The sequence below is a fragment of the Artibeus jamaicensis genome, unplaced genomic scaffold (genome assembly GCF_021234435.1).
Source record: "Artibeus jamaicensis isolate MK-2021 breed Jamaican fruit bat unplaced genomic scaffold, CSHL_Jam_final scaffold_461, whole genome shotgun sequence".
NCBI lineage: Eukaryota > Metazoa > Chordata > Mammalia > Chiroptera > Phyllostomidae > Artibeus > Artibeus jamaicensis.
This window is the reverse complement of record NW_026522045.1, coordinates 7,474,619-7,496,095: the sequence shown is the minus strand read 5'-3', so window position 1 is coordinate 7,496,095 and position 21,477 is coordinate 7,474,619. Positions and strand designations below refer to the sequence as shown.

Genomic DNA, 21,477 nt, shown 5'->3' with positions numbered 1-21,477 from the left:
CATGCTGAGATGTTATTCTAAAAAATATAGATGGCATGCAGGTAATCCATTTACTTTATTTTTTAATTCCAGATTGTTTTCTTGCAAAAACAATCACAGCTAGTTATAATATATAGCAAAGCATCTTCATCTTTGGTTCTACATCTCAGAAACTTTTTCTTTAAAAATAAATAGACATGGCAGGAAAAATAATTCAACTATTTTAAGAGAAACCCAATATTTTATAAAAACTGAGCAAAAATATATACTCGAATTTTCTTAGATTTTTGTAATCATCTTGCTTAATATCTAATACTAGTGCAATTTCTATATGTAAATGATTGTGCACTATAATTAATATACAGCATAGACACAAATATGTCAAGAAAACAAAACAGTACTTTCCCTTAAAAATTATCTAGGTGTTATGAATTCTAGAAATGTACGAGACATTAGAGCTGCTGAAATTTGTCGATAAAATGGCCATTGAAGAAGCACGAGAAAGAAAATGTTAATGTAGTAATATTCACAGATCACAGAGATCAAAAAAAGTGAACATATTACCTAAAGTTGCTCATTTCTGGAAAACATATGTTAGAGAGATTTATTTTAATTAGTATCTATGAAAGCTTCCTGTTATAATTTGGGTGCTTAGGTAATTTAGTGAGCTTTTGTTGATGGTTTCCGTCTCTTTTCAAATATGATTTTAGCATCAAATAACTCTCTTTCCCTATATCCTAGAGATGGTCCTTTTAGATACTTTGCTTCTGCTGCCTTGTAATCCAAGCCATCAACAGCAGAAATTGAACAAATAATTGCTTCTGGCAGAAGAACTTCTAGGATAAATTTAATTTTATCATCTCTTATCAGAGCCAGCATTCTTTCATCTACTTGTTTGTAGACTTCTTGTAAATATTTCACCACTTCATCCAACTGATCTTCATCCTCAAAGTATGTTTCAATACAGGGAGTGAACCTCTTTGCTTTCAAAAATGATTTCAACCACCTGGACCCTTTTGTGCCATTTAAAATGGATAGAAGATGGTTCTCTGTTCCTTTTGCATTCACAATGAAGTCCACTAGGTTCTTATTGGCTCGATCCCGAGCTGCTTTCATTCGGTCAGGGAGAATTTTTTGGAAGGACATTTTCTTGGTCTGGGAAGTCATGGCCATTGGTTCCATAGAATCTTCATTGTGCAGCTTTGGAAATAAGTTCCTGAAGGTATCCTGTTTGATTACTTTTCTGATTGGATAACTAATGTCAGCAGCATAATATTCAAGGAAAGAACCTGTAAAAGAACCACAACCTATTCTAACTCTGTAGTCACAAATCAGCGAGATGCACCAGTCAATACTTTCACTGTAATCCTCCTTGGCTTTCTCCACTAGTTCTTGTTTCTCTTTACAGTCAAATTTCTTTAATCTTCTCAAAGGCACTCTAATGCCTCTCTTTTCAGGATTCATGCTTGCCTCAACAAAAAGCACACTTGCTTTTTTCTCTTTTCGCCTGATGCTTTTCACCACTGCTGGCCAAAATGGATATTTTTTATATTTAAACCAGACTATCATACCTGTTTCAAATGAACGTGGTTCGTAATTAAAAACAAGGCGTGGAAGTACTTCATCTTCATCATCATCATCATCATCATATACAGAAGTATCAATAGGATTTTGAGGTACTGACTTATCAGAAGCTTGAAGTTCTTCCCCATGTTCCTCCAAATCCACACTCTGAAGACTTCTTTCATTATTCCCAATAAGTGAAGAATCCATGACACAATTAAAAGCACTATATGAAAGCTGACATTCCCATGAACAATGCTGTGAGGACACCACAGCACCCATCCCTGATTCCACAAGTTGATTCTGGCTGGTATTTAAGCATGAATTCGAGGGACCCTCTCCAGGATCATCAATATTCTCTGAGTCTGAGAAGGTAGGGAATTCAGGGGAAACAGCCAGGGTTTCTGGGCAGATGTCCTCTGGCTCCTCTTTCAAAGCTTTGGGCACAATTAAGATATCTGATGGTGAAGTTGGAGTGAACTTCTCTTCCTTAACATAAGCATCTTCTTCTTTGATTGTGGAATGCAAAGACACGATGTCAATATTTTTTTTGTCCTCCTTTTCATCTTCTTCTGAAATTGAAGGGAATGTTTGGCACCATCTGGAGTTTGGTGATAACTTTGTTTCCATCTCACTTGGAATAGTATCAATGGTTGCATGCACCTGTGGTTTTTCATCATATAGGGAGTCATCACTCTCTGAAGATACTAACAGGGATGTTTGATTTTCACTTTCCTCAAGATACTTCGACAAGTCTCCTTTATGCTTCCGATACTTTTTACGAGGGGGTAAATCAGAAAGCTTTTGTGATACATGTTGAGACAGTGTAGTGCTCTCTTCATCTGAACTGCTTGCTTGATTCAAATTTGTTCTCTCATTCAGAACACCCAGTGCCACTTTTAGTGACCTTTCATAAGCTGTTTCATCTCTAGGTGAATTGCCCTCTGATTGTGCTGCCAATGAGGAGGCAATGGCTTCAATTTGAGATTTATTTAGGATTTTTGTTTCTGTGCTTTCCACTTTAATTTTTTCACCTAGTGAAAGTATTTGAACTTCTAGGAAAAATGTCTTTTTTCTCTTACTGTTTGATGAAGTCTCAGATCTGGATAAAACTTTTGCTGGCCAGAACTGGTCTTTCCAATTGCATAAGACATATTCAGCATCCATTGTGATTTAGATTTGTGTGTTAAAAGATTGTTATCAGACACTGAGGTGTATGTCTATTCTTCTCACCGCTAAGGCTGTTCCTACCAAAAACAACACTCTCACCAAAATCTCCTTTGTCTCAGAACTACAAACTATTTATAGCTTGTAGCCTGTTCTCCTCCAGTAGATTTTCCCAAGTATGCTTGATCTTGTTGTTTATATAGGTCGATATGGAAGATACTAGAATAAGAAAAAGGAAAAGAAGAAAAGTATCAGCAAATAGTTATTTTGCCAAAGCAGAAGGTGAGTGATTATAAATAGAGATGAGATAAAATAAAGAATAATAGTCAGTGGGGCATGAGATGGAGGGGAAAATGCAGCATAATGTAAGTTGAGGGTAGGAACTGAAGAGGTGGTTTATAATACGTCAAATTCAAGAACTTGCCCTTACTATTGCACATGATTATTAAGGATTGAGTTGGTGTACATTCTGGAAGAGGAGTGAAAGTTTGCAGTGGTGTGTCAGGGATTCTATGCTATTAGGTAGTTTGGGGCATTTGTATTCCCAATTTTATACATAGAGCAGGGGGACCCTGAACTTCACATGCTTCAGAATTATCTAGAGGCCTTCATAAAACTATATTTCTAGGCCTTATCCTGAGAGTATTATCCAGAAGGTCTAAATAAAATTCAACATTTTGTATTTCTGAGTTCTCAAGTGATTTTATTGTAAATTGTCCAAGAATTTAGAAGGACTATTTCATAATTTATATAATTTATAATTTTTAAGTTATAAACATTTTCCTGTTTACCTGAATCAGGCAGACCAAGATAATAAGCTGTGCATCTCCTGGATCCCAACAATAACACAATGACCTTATTAAAAGCATGAGTTTAGAAGGCAGAGATTCAGAATATATGCTATGTTAAGTCATTAAATAGGATAGTTATCAGAGATTTCTTGAGAGTCGGGTGGCTAAAAACTCAGGTAGAAACCTGAATAGCCTCTTGCACAACTTCTTCATAGTGGTTTAACATATGAGATCCTTTTCCCAAACTAAAAGTGATGACTTTTAATTACAAAATGTTATGGCTATTGAATGGGGAGCAAAATGAATGATACCTCAAATGTTCAGTCTAACATGGTTTTAGTATGAAATGTGGCTTCTGGACAGTATGTAAAATGCTCTGGCTGCAGAGAAGGAAGAAAAATAAATTATAGCTCAAGTTCTCAAAAAAGGTTTTAATATGAAATGTAATGAGCCTTACCCAGTATTACATGGATCACAGAAGATCGGTTCCTTTGATCTAGTTGTTTTGATTTTCACTTCAAAAGAAGAAAGGTTATATAAAAGGAGATAAGAATTCAAAACAAATAAATGGAAAAAGCATAAAGAAACTTCCTTACCAAAACTTTAGAAGGTATGTCATTCTGAAACACAGGAATGTGATGAAATCTCATTTGTCATGTAGATGCCATGTTTATTTCCCTTATTCTTTTTTAAAAATTCTCTTTGTGACACAATTCTATTTGATTCATGATGGAATCATCTCTTAAACTGGAAAAGTGTGAAGTGGGGACAAAAGAGAAGGGAAATAACAAAAATCCTTGTGTCTACTATGAGCCAGACTGTAAATGTTCTTTGAATCCTCACATTGATCACTGTGTGGATTTTTCCTTCTTAGCACATATACTTTTGGTTGGAATTTTAATAATACTTTACATACTGTCTCATAGTCCACTAATACAAAAATATGTTTCATTGTTTTGCTTGCCATTTTCATAAAAATGGTTGCCTTGAGAAAATTCAGTAAACTTAGCAAGCCCCATCTTGTGACCAGAAATAGAACTGCAGCTTCCCCAGGAAGTATAGGTAAGACTGGATCATGACCTGATCCTTTTAATGTGAAGCATAGGAACTACATTTCCCCAGACAGAAGACTTCTCAGGCTTCTGCAATTTTCTATTCTAAGTTCAAGGGTTTTGCTTTGTAGGATTATAACAAGATCATATTGTCTCCAATTACAATGTTTCTGATTATAAAAACACACAGAATCTTATTAAAAATTAAAAATATACAGAGATACAAAATAAATTACAACTGTACAGATAATTACTATGAATATTTTCTATATTTCCAAAATTTTATTTTACATGTAGAGATGAATCTTTTCAAACCAACATCAGATCTCAATTAAGGACATATTTTGAACATCAGTCTACATAAATATTTTCCACATGATTGTTATGAATTATTTTAATGTATTTTTCCACATCTGCAATATTTTATCTCAATATTTCCCCGATGATGTAAACTAAATAAATAAATAATTATATATTAATACTATTTTAAATAGAGAGCAATAAAGCTAGCTCTGTCTCTCTTACTACGCAAATGATCCTGTTAATAGTGCAACATATATGTTCTGCCAGATTCAGGTACATGTATTATAGTAGCATATATGTTTTACTACAACATACACATTTATTTTCAAATCACCACATATATTTATTCTCCAGATACATAATATTCTACTGGGTGGTTACAGCATTCACATAATACTTTAAAAACTGCTTATAGAAATAAATCCAATCCTTTCTCTGTTTCACTATTAAAGGATATAGAAAAGTGGTTCTTCCTGACAATTGTCATACCTGTTGTTTGAAAGAATCAGCTGCAAGGAGGACACACATAGGGCTGTAGCCAACACAGCAACCAGGTTACACACTTGATCAAGTCCAGGAAAATGTCCACTATCAGCAAAAAACAAAGGGAAGATGTTTGCATATCTGTGTATGTCTATGAATGTTTATGTGTTTTAAACAAAATGGGTATGTTGTTTCTTTCACAATTATAAAAATAATCACGGAAAAATCTACTCTAAATATGCTTAAATAGGCTAAAAAGTAGTATTATAATACTAGTAACCTGACCACCTGGAAATGCTAACATGAGAGTTTATTATCTCCCAGGGTATGTGTGTGTGTGTGTGTATATAATATATATTTTATATACATTTCTATAATGTGTGTATACAGATATATGCATGTGTATGTAGAAGTATCTTCAGTAAACTACATATCTGTTTCTCTTTCCATGTTCATATAAAGGTGACACACAATCTTTCTGTGTGACAATCAATTTAAAAGCATTCTTCTCCTTGCTGTCAAATATTTTATCCATCATTTTCTATGTAAATTTGTTCAAACAGTAACAAAATTCCAGCAACATAAACATGGAATGCCAAATCATTATATTAGCATGAATGGCTATACTGCACTGAGATCTTAATAATAGAGGCTGTAATCTGATCATCCATTTTCCTACTGTGGACTTTTAAAGTATTGGGAGACACAGAAATTCTAAAGGATTAATTCCTTCAAAATACCAGCAATTCTTTCAAAACCACACAACCTTTTCACTCCCTTGAAGACCACCATTACTATTTTCTCGTCTTTACTCTAGGGCCCTGGAAAGTCCCTGGAAAATTGATTTAAAACAGTTATTACCTTGAAGCTTTTTGTAAGCAGCAGCCTCCTGAAATGCAGTCCCTCTACCAAGACTGTCCAGGAACCGAATGCTTCCAAGCTTCTTTAGAGAATGCTCTGCCTCCTCCCTGTGATAGAGAAGACAAAAGGCCCCTCCCTGAACTAGAGGAGGGACAGCAGCCAAGTTAAACTGCTGAAGTGTTAAAGGGTAGAAAATTTTCCTTAAGGAATTAAAAAATGAAATGGCAACAAGTATCCGTTTAATTTCCATTCAAACCCTTAAAGTGTGTAACTTAATAATTAAAAGTGGTAGCAAATCATTTTATTAAAAGAAAAACCTAATTTAAATATTCTTGACATATTTTTTCCTTGCCTTATCTGGCACATTACCACTGCAGGTAAATTTAAAACCCAACTGGTCAAGATAAATTAAAATAGATTAGAATCTTTATTGGGATTGCACTAAAACTGTACATTATTTTATAAAAAAATACTCCTTTATAATATTTTTTCTGTTTCTAGCAAAGGTAGTCATTCATTTTACACATTTCTTTTCTTAAATGCTTCAGGAAAGTTTCACGGATTTCTTCAAAAACTTGGATGTTTCCAACTAAAGGCTGAAAATCAGTGGTTTGGTAGTAAGTATACATTCCACATACCTGAATCATAATTAGCAATCCCTTCTTCTTATATTGATGTTTCATTGGTATTTTTCACTCAGGCAATTCAATGTGGGGAAACTAATTTTTAAAAATGTATATGTCTTTGTTTATATGTAGGTCTAAAATAAATTTTGAAAATTGTGTTTACTAAGATTCTCTTGTAATAAATTTTTATTTCTGATTTAACTTAGAAAGTCAATTTTAAATATCATTAGTGATAGTTTAGGGAATGAAAATATTTGGAGATGAAATAGCTGTGTATCATATGTCATATATATATACATATAACTTTTAAATCAACATTTATATAAGCATTAATATTGAAATAAATACCAATAAATAATGATGATCATCTCTAGGCTAGTGTATTAATAAGGAGTCTAATAATTATATGTAATGCTTTATATTATAAATGACCCTTAAATATCAGAGGTTTGACTCCAAAAGTTAATTTTTCTGATGTCAAAGTTCAATGTACTTCATCAAGTGGTCAGAAAGGGGGAAGGTTCTTTATTCCAATGCAATCATTAAGAGTTCCTTAATGATTTTCCTTTAATGATTCTCTACTAGAATAGAATAGAACCTTCTATTCTATTATTCTACCATCTTCTTTGGCCCTGACATCCTCCATTGTGTTCTTTGCACCTGGCTACCAAAGTTATAAAGAAGGGTGTTAAAAAATCTCATGGAAGGTTTTAGGTGCCAGGTCTAGCAAGTTTTACTACTGGTCACAATCAACTAGCTAAAATTGCCGTAGAGGCTGAGAAATGTAGTCTCCCTGTGACTCAGGAGGAGAATGAAACAAGGTTTTGTGAACATATAGCATTCTCTCTGCCACAGAAAGTTTTCCCTTTTGATCTTGTATAGACTTCTATTATATAATGAATGCCCTTTTTACAACTGTGTATCATATTTATAATAACTAAGACAGAAGAAACGTTTAGTTGTAGATGCTAAATCTACTTTTTGAATTCTTCTTCATTAGCAGAACCTTAGTTTCACTCAGGATGGCTATATAACCTCTCAAAAAGTGTTATTTTTCTAGACTCCCTTACTGTAAACCATGGACATGTGATAGAATTTCTTGCCAAAAAATGTAAGCAAAAATAGGTATAAAGGTTCTAGAGAAGATACCTCAAAAGGGGTTGAACAGCCAACTTGGACTTTTTCCCACTTTCCCTCCTTCTTTTGCTCCTCCCCTAGAATTTGATGATGACAGAACTTCAGTGACAGACTAAGTCACTTCTGGATCAAGAAGTGACTTAGATAAAGAATGTAACTTGGAGTTCCACCCAAGATGGAGGTATAGGTAGAAAACGCTTTGCTTCCCTGCACAACCAAATGAAAGATAACAGCCAATTTAAAAACAATAAACAACCAGTACTGCTAGAAAGTTGAGCTGTGTGGAACTCTGACAACTAAGGTGTTAAACATTCATCCAGACTGGCAGGAGGGGCAGAGAAGGGCAGACATCCAGAGGAGATTACCCATGGCAAGGCAGTGGATGTGCGGGTGAGGCTGGGCTTGCTGAAGGAGAAACAAAACACTCAAAACCTCTAGCTGTAAAACCTGTGGGGGTTAAAAAGGAAGGAGAAACTCCCAGTCTCACAGGACAGTTCATTGGAAAGTGGGACTAGAGCATAGCCAGCAAGTGGCATTGTTCCCTCTGACCCTCCCCAAAGCCAGTGCCACAACAAAGCAAAGAGGGTTGCCCTGACCTAGCAAATACCTAAGGTTTCAACCCTTACAACGTAGCAGATGCACTGAGACAAAGAAATATGGCCCAAATGAAAGAACAGATCAAAACCCCAGAAAAAGAGCAAAGAGATGAGGAGATAGATAACCTATCTGATACAGAGTTCAAAACACTGGTAATCAGGATACTCACAGAATTGACTGAGCTTGGTTGCAAAATGAAGAAAGACATGAAGTCTATACAAGGAGAAGTAAGGAAAATATACAGGAAATCAACAGTGAAGGGAAGGAAACAGAGACTCAAATCAATGAATTGGAACAAAAGGAAGAAATAAATATCCAACTGGAACAGAATAAAGAAACAAGAATGCAAAAAAAAAAATGAAGAGAGGCTTAGGAACCTCTGGGACAACTTTAAATATTCCAACATCTGAATCATAGGGGTACTGAAAGGAAAAGAGGAAAAGCAAGATATTGCAAACTTATTTGAACAAATAATGAAGGAAAACTTCCCTAATCTGGCAAAGGAAATAAGACTTCCAGGAAGTCCAGGAAGCCCAGAGAGTCCCAAAGAAATTGGACCCAAGGAGGAACACACCAAGGCACATCATAATTAAGTTCCCCAATATTAAAGATAAGGAGAGAATCTTAGATGCAGCAAGAGAAAAGGAGACAGTTACCTACAAAGGAGTTCCCGTAAGACTATCAGCTGATTTCTCAAAAGAAACCTTACAGGCAAGAAGGGGATGGAAAGAAGTATTCAAAGTCATGAAAAGCAAGGACCTACATCCAAGATTATTATATCTAACAAAGCTATATTTAGAATGCAAGGGCAGATAAAGTGCTTCCAAGCTAATGTAAAGTTAAAGGAGTTCATCATTACCAAGTCCTTATTATGTGAAATGTTAAAGGAACTTATCTAAGAAATACAGAAGATCAAAAGCTATGAACACAAAAATGACAACAAACTCATAACTATCAACAACTGAACCTAAAAAGCAAAAACTAATCAAACAACTAGAACAAGAACAGATTCACCAAAATGGAGACCACATGTAGGATTATCAGTGGGAAGGGAGAGGGAGAATAGGGAGGGGAAGGTATAGCGAATAAGAAGTATAATGGTAGGCATAAAATAGGCAGGGGGACGTTAAGAATAGTATAGAAAATAGAGAAGCCAAATAACTTATATGTATGAGCCATAGACATGAACTAAAGGGGGGAGAATATTGGTGGGTGGCAGGGTGCAGGCCAGAGAGGGGATAAAGAAGAGAAAAAATGGGACAAGTGTAATATCATAATCAATATACTTAATATACTTAAAGAAGAATGTAACTCATCAAAGTGAGAAGTACCTAAATCCCTGAATAATGGGACTGCCTCATTCCAATCACTTTAACTTCGTAGAACAGTAAAATTCAAACCTACATAAGTCACTCTGCTTTCTAGTCTCTCTTCTAGAACAAAATAGTTGATCTTACAATTACCAGCAAAATATCATTCTTATTACAGAAATAATCTTTTCAAAGTTTTCAAATTATAACTCTATGCTCTCAAGAGGATTATCAGGCCAGTGTAAAATATAGCTTTAGTTAAGTGAAGAGATACATTCAATTATATATTTTATTATTTAATATTTATCATTATGACTTCTCATTTCACATGTTTGGAAACAAAAGCACATAAAGTGTTGTCATTACATTAAAACTACAATTCCTTGTATTTATTTTATTTAATTTCTATATTGTAGATAAATCAGTGTATGGTACAACACCTCCCTATTTTCCAAACAAAATGCTCATGAAAACATAAATTTCTTATATAATATTTTATATTTTCCTGTTTTGTAGAAGTAGTGGGAGAAGAATGTTAACCAATAAAAATGCCAATATGACTATTTTAATGAAGATAAATATTATAGATATAATAATATCTATAAAAGTTTTTATATGTGTCAGGCATTGTTCCAAGCACTTCACATATTACTTCATTCAATAATCACATGATAATTTTATGGAGGATAACCTCCATAACTTATTCATTCTGCATAACAACTGTAATATCACTAATAATAATGACAACAAAAAAAGCCAAAAGTGTTCAGTACTGTGTGCCAGGCATTATACCAAGTGCTCTCTTTACATCATCCTCTGATACTTATAAAACTTTGTTAAATAGGTACTGGGAATATTCCCATTTTGTAGATGAGGCATTAGAGAGGGTAATAAATTTTAAAAGTGTTTGACTCCAGAGCCCATGCTCTTAATCATTATGATACAATGTACTTACTTTATTGTAAATGTAAAGTACTCTATTAATGTGTATTGCATGAATGGGTGACTTAATTAATTTGCAATAGTTATGTACTAGGAATCACTACTTAGAGAATTCTATACCTGGCTCTCTATCTAATTTGACATAAATTAGTCCTATATAACATAATGCAACTATATCAGTGAGTGGTATCCCATCATTTTAGCCAAATTCTATTGATTAGAAACAAGTCACGTGTCTTGCTCACACTTAGGTGGAGGGAATTATACAGGGGGTGGGTCACTTACAATGTGTCTACCACAACACTGTATGATTCCACTTATATGACATTCTCAAAAAAGAGAGAAGTACACTAATGGTGACATGATCATGCTAGATGCCAGGAATTAGATAAGGGGAGGGGTATGACTGTATAAGGATAGTACAGAAAATTGAGAGGGTGATGGAACTCCTCTGTATTCTGACTATGGTAATGAACACACAAATCTGTAAGTGTGTAAAATACAAAGAAGCATATACAGAGAAAGTCATATATTTTCGATAATAAAGTATGATTTTAATGGATAATTTGAAAAAAATTAAATAGAAAAATTCAATAATCATTATATACAAATAAACTCTTTATGAGTATGCTTTAAAAACCATTTGTATCTTCATAAAGCATATTTAATAACAAAGAAAACAAAAATAACACCCATATATACATTATTAGAAAGCATCAGTTTCACTTCCACTTAGGATATAAAAAGCCATAAAATGTTGTCCATAACTTAATAATAACAAAAATATAGATAATAAGCATCCTTAAGCCCATCAGAGAACTGAGATAAACCAAATTCCAAAGGGTTTACCAATCTCTTAAAACAGGAACATAAGCAGTTTCACCTTGGCAAAGTATGGAGACAGAAGGGGCTGTCAGCAAGCAGGTAAAAAGAAATCAACTTCACTTTTAATCAATTCTTACATTCTTAATGGATTAAAGTGTTAGTAGTTTGAAGTATCTAGCATCCCAGGCACTAATACATTCAACTGCCAAGTTCTTTTTCACAGTCCTTAATCAGAAGCACACAAACATGACTGGGGACAAAGCAGAATAAAAAGCCCATTTCAGTGGTTCAGGTATGCAGGAAGCAATAAAGAGTTTCTGGACGACAGAAATGCCAACTCCATATACAATCCAAACCCTTCTATGGGAAGCAAAAGCACTAAGCCACTAGAGGAGAAACAGCAAACCCTCTCCTTGTGGACCCAGGTTAAAAAAATGTTTCTGGAGGAGGAGCAGAAAATCCTGGGCCCAGAATCCTACTGGAATAAAAAGCAGTGGTCAGATACTAATGAGGAAGGAGCAAGAATATATCTTTCACCAAAGACCTAACCCAGATACAAATCAGCAGTTAGTTGCCTTGCCAAAAGGAAAGAATGCTGAAAAAAATGTGCAACCCTCACAGTCCAGGTGCATAGAGCCTTCCTAAGTTTAAGGCTGAGCAGGATAAGGGAGTGCTCTCTGTTTCACCATGATCCTACCATCTAATAATAACAGGAGTCTACTACTGTAAAATAGGCAAGAGCACAAAACAGGCACCCTTCTAAAGATGCAAACGTGAAGGATCTGCTGAAAATTTAGGGTAGAGAAAGATCATTGAGAAAAATCCTATGGCACTCTATGCTCCATTCTAACCATAGCAATGTATGTTATAAAAGCTACATGGCAATTAAGTGAGAAAGGGTGGGCATAATATAAAACCTGTATTTTATATTAGCACTATCCTGGCACCAAAACTAGAAAAAAATGTAACAAGTAAACTACAGACTGTATCTCATAAACAAAATAGGTCCAATGACATAGATGTAGAAATTATACAGGAAATGTTATAGAATACAGAAAATAAAATTATATAGAGAAAGAAGGATATGCCATTGCCAAATGCAATTTATTGTGGAAAGGTAAGGATGGTTATACACTTGCAAATCAATCAATGTAAATATCAAGAGAATAAAAAGGAAAAAGAAGATCATCTCAATTAATGCAGAAAAAGCATTTTTCTAATTATGGAAGATCCATAATTCCAGACACATTCATGATAAAATCTCTCAGCAAACTAAAGTTTGAATTAAATGGATCTTCCTCAAACTGATCATGGGCATGTACAGAACCCCTCAAGTTAATATCATATTTAATGGTAAAACAAGAAATGTGTTTACCCAAAAATCAGGAACATGTCAAGGGCATCTGCTGTTACTATTTCTAGTCAACATTATGTTAGAGATCTTAGACAATACGATGCCTGAGAAATAAATTAAAGGCATACAAGTTGGTAAAGAAGATATAAAACTGTATTTGCAGACATGATAATCTATGTAAATCCCAGTGAATATACCAAAAAAAAGCTACTAGACCTAATAAGTTTATGATTGCCATATATAAAGTCAATATAAAACAATTCACTTCCATACAATAAAATTTGGCAGTTGAAGTTTAAAAAAAAACCATTTATAATACCAGCCAAAACAAAAAATACTAAGGTAGAACAAACATAACAAATATGTGCATGATTTTAAGCTGAAGACTTCAAAACACTGATGAGAGAAATTAACAAAGACCTAAATAAATGGAGAAACATACCATGTTCACTGAGTGAGAGGTATTTTTAGGATATAACTTTTGCCCAAACATATCTATAAAATCATTAAAATCTCAATAAAAATCCCAGCAAGCTTTTAGTAAAAACTGAGAATATAATTCTAAAATGATTACTTTCGGAAAAGCAAAGGGACCAGAATGGCCAGACCAATTTTGAAAAAGAAATATAAAATTGGAAGACTCATGTTTTCAGATTTCAGGACTACAGTAATCAAGACAGTATATTACTGGCATAATTTATATAAATACAATACAAATAGAGCAACAAATATTCATTTATTCTTTAAAGAACTACATCAATTTTATAAAATCCTTTCTGATATCTGTCTGCACCAACCCAATCTCAAGATTGCTGGTCCATTTAGAGTTCCGGCTAACATCCTCCAGCTACCTCTCTCTAGCGCCTCCACAGCACAACTCACGCCAAAATTCTGGCAGCTCCACTGTCTTTCTGACTGCCTGCCTGCAGATGCTAAAACTCATTCAATTTAACAAACTTTAAAAAAAATTTTTTAAATATTTTATTTATTTATCTTTAGAGGGGAAGGGAAGGAGAGAGAGAGAGAAATATCAATGTATAGTTGCCTCTAGTGCGTCCCCTGCTGGGAACTGGCCTGCAACCCAGGCATGTGCCCTGACTGGGAATGGAACCATGATCCTGTGGTTTGCAGGCCCGCGCTCAATCCACAGAACTACGCCAGTCAGGGCCAATTTAACAAACTTATTGAGTGCCTGTTTTGTGCAAAACTCTGAATTCTGTAGTGTGCTCAAGAATCCTCAGTATGCTCTGGGCCTGGTCTCTTTGCTTTCTGAATGAGGATCCAGATCCATCCTACATCCCAGCTTGCCTTCACTTCAGGCCCTACCCTTGTCCTTCTTGGGTTAGAGAACCTGCTCCTTGCTTTAGATCAGCTGGGGTCGACCAGGAAAAGGTCTAGGCAGGCACTGGCACAGCGCCACAAGGCAGGTTACAGTCACTTGTAACATGGCAGCCAGTGAGGAATCAATGTAAATATCAAGAGAATAAAAAGGAAAAAGAAGATCATCTCAATTAATGCAGAAAAATCATTTTTCTAATTATGGAAGATCCATAATTCCAGACATATTCAAACTCTCAGCAAACTAAAGTTCCTTGCCTAGGAACAGAGGTGACTCCCAAACCCGAGTTCCCCAAGCAGAAAAAGTAGTGGACAGAGCAAATTTTACTTCCCCATCCCCAGGGGAACGCACTGATCTGGCCCACACTCAAGGCATGCTGAGGTCGCTGTATTGCTTAGTGGTAGCCTCCAAGCTGCCAGTACGGACCACAGAGATGTAGCAGCTCGGTAAACCCAAGTTTATGCCCACCAGCAACACAGCACTGGCAAAAGATCAGGCCTGATCCCCACAAGACCGGACATTGACCTTGGCAAAACCAGAGGAGAGCAGGGGCTCTTTGGGGAAATGTGAGCATCCGTACAAGTGCCTAGGTCCTGGGAAAGGGGGCTGCAAAAGAGGATATTGCAGCAGAGGGCGCTGCTTAGGCTTAATGGATTTTTCACAATAGTAGTTAAATGGAGAAATTTCAACAAATAATGCTGGAAATCTCAACAAATCATGTTGGAAAAATTGGTCATCATATGCAAAAATATCCATCTTGACACGTTAGTTAAGGTCATATACAAAAATTAACTAAAAAATGAATTCCTGAGCTAAATGCAAAAGCAAAAAATATAAAATTTCCAGAAGAAAATCAAGTAGAAAATGTTTGAAACCTTCATTTTGGTAAAGATTTATTAGGACAAAAAATGGACCATAAAATTTTTGATAAATTAGACTTGAAAAATTCTGCTCATCAAATATTAAAATGAGTCCTGACTAGTGTGGCTCAATGGACTGAATGCTGGCCTTGGAACCAAAGGGTCCCAGGCTGGATTCCTAGTCTAGGGCACATGCCTGGGTTGCAGACCAGGTCCCCAGTGGGGGAGTTACACGAGAGGCAACCACACATTGATATTTCTCTCCCTCTTTCTCCCTACCTTCCCCCTCTCTAAAAATAAATAAGTAAAATATTTTAAAACTTCTTAAAAAATAAAATAGAATAAAATGGAAAAATCCAGAGTGGGAAAATGTATTTGCAAAAGACACATTTGATAAAAAGATTTTCTCCAGAATATATAAAGAGCTCTTATAATTCAATAGTAACATTAACAACCCGATAAAAATGAACAAGAAATTTAAAACAGACCTTTATGAATGAAGATACCAGTATCCCTCACTTCTAAAAAGTTCCATTATGCCACTTGAATTTTACTAAAGACCTGTATCAGTACCCGTTTTTGCTAACCAAAAGAAATTCTAAGACAATGTTCTCTTATGAAGAAAAAGTGGGAAAAATAGCCATTCAGCCTTTGTTTTGAAGTGAGCAGTTACAAAAGCAGCATGCATCCCCAGCAGCAAGAGTGTCACTGTCCAGCCCCTTTCCCAGAAACTACACTCAGCCTCTCTCAGCCTTCATCCTTCATAACTGTGAATTGTGTCTGTGAGCACCTGTGCTTTATCTCGATTTACTTTGAGCATCCATTAGCAAGGTGTGTCCTAAAAATGGAAAAGCCTTAGGTATCAGAAAAGTCTAAGAGAACTCGTAAAGGTGTTAGATTTAGCATAAAAGTAGATGTAATTAAGAATTTCAGTCATGGTGCATGAAACATTATGCATGCTGCCTGTATCCATCATTATTGCTATTTACATGCAGAGAGAAAGAATCTTGAAAGCTGTAAAAGTTACTAAGTGGTTCTCCTAGCAGCAAAGTGGTTTCTTGCAGTTGGCACGCAGTACTGAATAAAGTGGACAATCTATTGTTTGAGTGGATTGATGGGTGTACAAACTGAGGTGTTCCGCTATCTTACACATAAGGAGAAAGCAGTCAATCTTTTTAATAATTGAAACTACACTGTGCATGCATTATTTGTACTTTGTACAGGCTGCGCATCATATTCCTGATTTTACTATATGTTAGTGTTATTTTAGGTTATATGTGTTAACTCACTATGATTTAGTAAGGTATTTTGGGGATTTGGGAATGCTAGACATTTTTCCCATATAAATTAATGGTAATTCTTTCTTTGCTTTAGGCCATTTAGCTTATGAAAGATTTCACAGGAATACTCTACTTTCAGATAACAAGGGAAAACTATGTATGAATGTCAAATGAACATCTAATAAATATTCCAATGATATTAATAATTAAGGATATACAAATAAACTCACGAGGAACCACTAACACCTTTGTAAGAATGACTAATACTAAAAAGGGGGAAAATTTGACAGTATCAGTTGCCGGCAATGATACAGAGTTAATGGAACTTATTTATTTATTCCTGGTGGAAATACAAAATATCACAGGTGCTTTTGTAATAGCCATTAGTAGTAGAAACATACAAACAGCCGTTAGGCATCTGCAGTTCCTGAGACTGGGTAATAAATAAATGTCAGGGAACGGCTGGGTTAAAATTCCTAGCCAAATAAGGTAACTGACCAAGGCCCGCCAGATGAGACCCCCAGCTCCCACCCACCAATTAGAGACTTTCCCCGTTTTTTTAACTTAGCAACCTGGCTAATAGCTAACTGCCACATCTGCTTCTGTAACCCCGCATTCGCTTGCTCTGCCCTATAAGAACCCCGTAGTCTGTGAGCCACGCGCGACTTCCATCTGTAGCTTTAAAAGCTAATATGAATCCGTTCACATCTGGAAAGCTCGCCCCTGCACAGGTAAAGCTTGGCCACCAAATTTATAATTGGACTATTATTTTGTAATCAATAAAACTAGAAATCTTTGAAACCTATTTTCGTCTCCGAGAGCGTGCACTGACTCATCTGTTGCCTACAACATTTGGAGGCCCCAGCGAGATTCGCACGTGCCCTCGGAGAACCCATCTGTATGCCGGCCCGGTAAGTATCTGGTATCTGTGAGAGATCTCTATCTGGGAAGGTCGCGGCCATCGGAGCCCTGAAGCGGAAGGTGGGACGCCGCCGGAATTCCGCACAGGGGACCCCAAAAACTGGGAGGACGCTCCCAAGGGGTCGGGGCTTTACGCTCCCGTCTGGTAGGGGAACTGCAGTCCCCGTCTGGTAGAGTTTTTTTGTGCTCTATTCTGGTAATAGGGGGAGGGGAAGAACTGGAGTGCCCCCCCCTCCCGTCTGTTTAGGTTACGGCAGGAGATCACTTACGATTTCCGTGCTCTAACCAAAAGCGCTTGCGAGCGCCCGCGCCCCTGAACGAGTGAGAGAGCTGAAGTTGTGTGTCACGGCTTGTTTATGCGTGAGTGGACGAGGGGAAGCCCGTTGTGTGTTCGTGTGTGAACTCTTAATTGCCTTAGTCCTACTAGGTCTCGAGACTGTTAACGTCTCACGTCGGAAATCAAAGATGGGACAAGGAGGCTCAACACCGAGTAATGCATTAGAATGCCTTCTGAATAATTTTTCTGATTTTCAGAAGCGGGCCCGAGGGTACGGCGGGCCACCTCCAGATCCTGAGACTCTCCGGACCTTCAGTGAGTTAGAATGGCCAGCCTTTGGCGTAGGATGGCCCTCTGAAGGGACTTTTAACCTCCCCCTTCTCTATGCCGTTCAGGGGGTGGTTTACAGAGTGCCCCATCCGATCAGATGATTTATATAGATGTTTGGGTAGATATACCTACCGAACGACCGAAATACATACGCTGTTGTCAGTCAGGCAGAAATAGGATGCGGCAGAGCGTCTGTGTAGCTGCTAGACAAAGGCCAGGAGGGGGGAGAAAAACTCCTCTCCAGGAGCAGGAACAAAGGCAGCCGCGAGTAAATCCTGGAGAGAAAACTCCTCCCCAGGGGCAGGAACAAAGGAAGCCCCGTCTATATCCGGTATTGCCAGAGCAGCCAGAGGATTCTCTACTAGCCCCAACTGCCCCGCCTCCGTACAATCCTACCCCGCAACCCGACTCCACCACGGGGGAGGAGTTGATGAGTCCCCCTCACACAAGGAGGGGAACCCTATACGGGGCGCCCCACCCCCCGGTGGGAGGGGTTGGCGTCCCGCTTCCGGCGGGGGCGCCCCACCCCCAGGTGGGAGGGGTTGGCGTCCCGCTTCCGGTGGGGGCGCCCCACCCCCCGGTGGGAGGGGTTGGCGTCCCGCTTCCGGCGGGGGCGCCCCACCCCCCGGTGGGAGGGGTTGGCGTCCAGCTTCCGGCGGGGGCGCCCCACCCCCAGGTGGGAGGGGCTGGCGTCCCGCTTCCCGGGCCGGGGCGCCTAACCCCCCAGTGGGAGGGGCCAACATCTTGCCCCTCCGGGAGGTGCCGCCGGGCCCAGATGCCCCGGCCTTTAATCCCCCTCGTCTAGTTTATGTCCCTTTTTCTACCAGTGATTTATATAATTGGAAACTTCAGAATCCCCTGTTCTCTGAAAAGCCCCAGGGCTTAATCTCCCTTCTAGAGACCGTTTTTAGGACCCACCAGCCTACGTGGGATGACTGCCAACAGATACTCCAAACTCTCTTCACCTCTGAAGAGAGAGAATCCTTCAAGAGGCCGAAAAGGCCGTAAGGGAAGAAGAAGGAGGGCTGGGAGGAAACTGGAGGGGGATTGGGGATATACTCCCCAACCAGCCTCCGGACTGGGACCCAAATTCAAGTGCGGGGAGGGAAGCTCTACTCCAGTATCGCCGAGCTCTCCTGAGGGGGGGACGAGCAGCAGCCAGAAAGCCAACCAATTTCAGTAAGGTAAGTGAGGTCACCCAAGGGAGAGAGGAATCCCCAGCAGCATATTTAGAGAGGCTTCTAGAGGCTTACCGGGTGTATACCCCCTAGACCCCCAAGCGCCAGAAAATCGCAGGCTTGTCAATATTGCCTTTGTCACACAGGCGATGTCAGATATTAGGAAGAAACTACAGAAGATTGAAGGTTTTGAAGAAGAAAACCTAAGCAAGCTGTTAGAAATTGCTCAGAAAGTTTATGTAAACAGAGATGACCCCGAGATAGGTAGAGCAAAGGAAGTAGCCAAGATCCTCATAGCAGCTCAGAAACCTGGCCGGAGGGAGAAAGGTAGGGATGGAGCCCAGCAACAGCGGGCTCCCTTAAACAAAGATCAATGTGCCTACTGCAAGGAAATAGGACATTGGAAACGAGATTGCCCTAAACGCAGAGCCAGGCCACCCGTGTTAGAGGAAAGGACCCCCGTCCTGCTTCAGACTCTAGACTGACGGGGCCGGGGCTCTATACCAGTTGGCCCCCAGGAGCCCATGGTCACTCTGAACGTCGAAGGGAAGCCAATAAATTTCCTAGTAGACACGGGGGCCACTTTTTCAGTCTTAAAGCAACCACAAGGAAAGGCACAAAAGACAACTACCAAGATCATAGGGGCTACTGGCAGAGAGGAATCTTACCCATGGACTACTGCAAGGGTCACAGACTTGGGGCTGGGCACCATAACCCATTCATTCCTAGTGGTTCCGGATTGTCCCTACCCACTGCTCGGGAGAGATTTATTGCAGAAACTTCAGGCCACCATCACTTTCAAACAGACTGAGGTGCCAGGGACCAATACTCCAGGACCTGCCCGGGTAGAGGTAACTGTGCCACTCTCAGAAGAATACCTGCTGGCAACCCTCCAGGAAGGTAAGGAGGAGAAAGGAGTACCAGAAACCCTCCTCTCTGAGATTCCCGGAGTCTGGGCAGAGACTAATCCACCAGGCCTAGCACTCCACCAACCTCCAGTGCTAGTCCAGCTAAAAAGCACTGCCAGCCCTATTCAGGTGAGACGGTACCCAGTACCCAGCCGAGCACGGCAGGGGATCGCCCAACACCTTAAGCGACTTCTAAAAGCAGGTATTCTACGGGAGTGTCAGTCAGCCTGGAATACTCCCTTGTTACCAGTACAAAAGCCTGGGACGGCGGATTACCGGCCAGTTCAAGATCTGAGGGAAGTAAATATGCGGGTAGAGACTATACATCCCACGGTGCCCAACCCATATACCCTGCTAAGTTCTTTGCCCCCGACTCATACTCACTACTCGGTACTAGATTTAAAGGACGCCTTCTTTTGCATACCGCTAGCCCGTCAAAGCCAAGAGATCTTTGCCTTTGAGTGGAATGATCCTGAAAATGGATTAGTAGGCCAGTATACCTGGACGCGCCTACCACAAGGGTTTAAGAACTCACCTACCATTTTCAGTGAGGCCCTAGGTAAGGACTTGCAGGCTTTCCGCATCTCCCACCCCACGACAGTACTCCTGCAGTATGTGGAGGACATCCTCATTGCGGAGAGGAGTGCGGAGAAGTGCGAGGCTGCTACTAAGGACCTACTCCGAGACCTAGAGAAGATGGGATACCGTGTGTCAGCCAAGAAAGCCCAGATTGTGACTCAAACTGTAAGTTACCTGGGGTATAACCTGCAGAATGGGCAAAGAACCTTATCCAATCAGAGGATTCAAACAGTCCTACAAATCCCAGAACCTACCACCAAGAGACAGGTACGGGAGTTTCTCGGAGCAGTAGGATACTGTTGGCTTTGGATCCTAGGTTTTGCAGAGTTGGCCCGACCACTGCACCAGCTAACTCGGGGAAAGGAAGAAAAGTTTGAATGGACTAGCGAGGCAAGAAGGGCCTTCCAGGCCCTGAAGGAGGCCCTCGTTGCGGCCCCGGCACTAGCGCTGCCGGACCTATCTAAGCCATTTCAACTATTCATAGCCGAGAAAGAAGGAACTGCATTAGGGGTGCTGTGCCAAGAGCTCGGTCCATGGAGAAGACCTGTAGCCTACCTATCAAGGAGACTTGACCCTGTAGCTTCTGGCTGGCCAGCATGTCTGAGGGCCTTAGCGGCCACCTCTGTGTTAGTCAAAGAAGCAAGCAAGCTCACCTTAGGCCAAGACATTCAGGTAATCGGAGAGCACTATCTAGAGCAGGTCTTACGGGCACCCCCCAGACAGATGGCTTTCGAATGCCCGACTGACTCAGTATCAAGCTCAGCTCCTAAATCCTCCAGCTGTGCAGTTTGTCAAAACAACCACCCTGAACCCTG

At 39.1% G+C, this 21,477-nt stretch overlaps 1 protein-coding gene across 1 annotated transcript in view; it reads right to left on the bottom strand.

The window, feature by feature from the left end:
- Window positions 1–328: 328 nt before the first annotated feature.
- The window catches only part of PWWP3B (PWWP domain containing 3B), a 33,206-nt gene continuing 12,057 nt past the window's right edge, over window positions 329–21,477 (bottom strand). Inside the window, exons 3-6 of the mRNA XM_037164149.2 lie at window positions 6,200–6,340; window positions 5,345–5,443; window positions 3,958–4,015; window positions 329–2,928 (exon numbers count right to left, since the gene is read on the bottom strand). Of these exons, the coding sequence (XP_037020044.1) occupies window positions 640–2,709 (2,070 nt within the window). The 5' untranslated portion in view covers window positions 2,710–2,928; window positions 3,958–4,015; window positions 5,345–5,443; window positions 6,200–6,340 and the 3' untranslated portion in view covers window positions 329–639. The remainder of the gene's footprint in view (window positions 2,929–3,957; window positions 4,016–5,344; window positions 5,444–6,199; window positions 6,341–21,477) is intronic.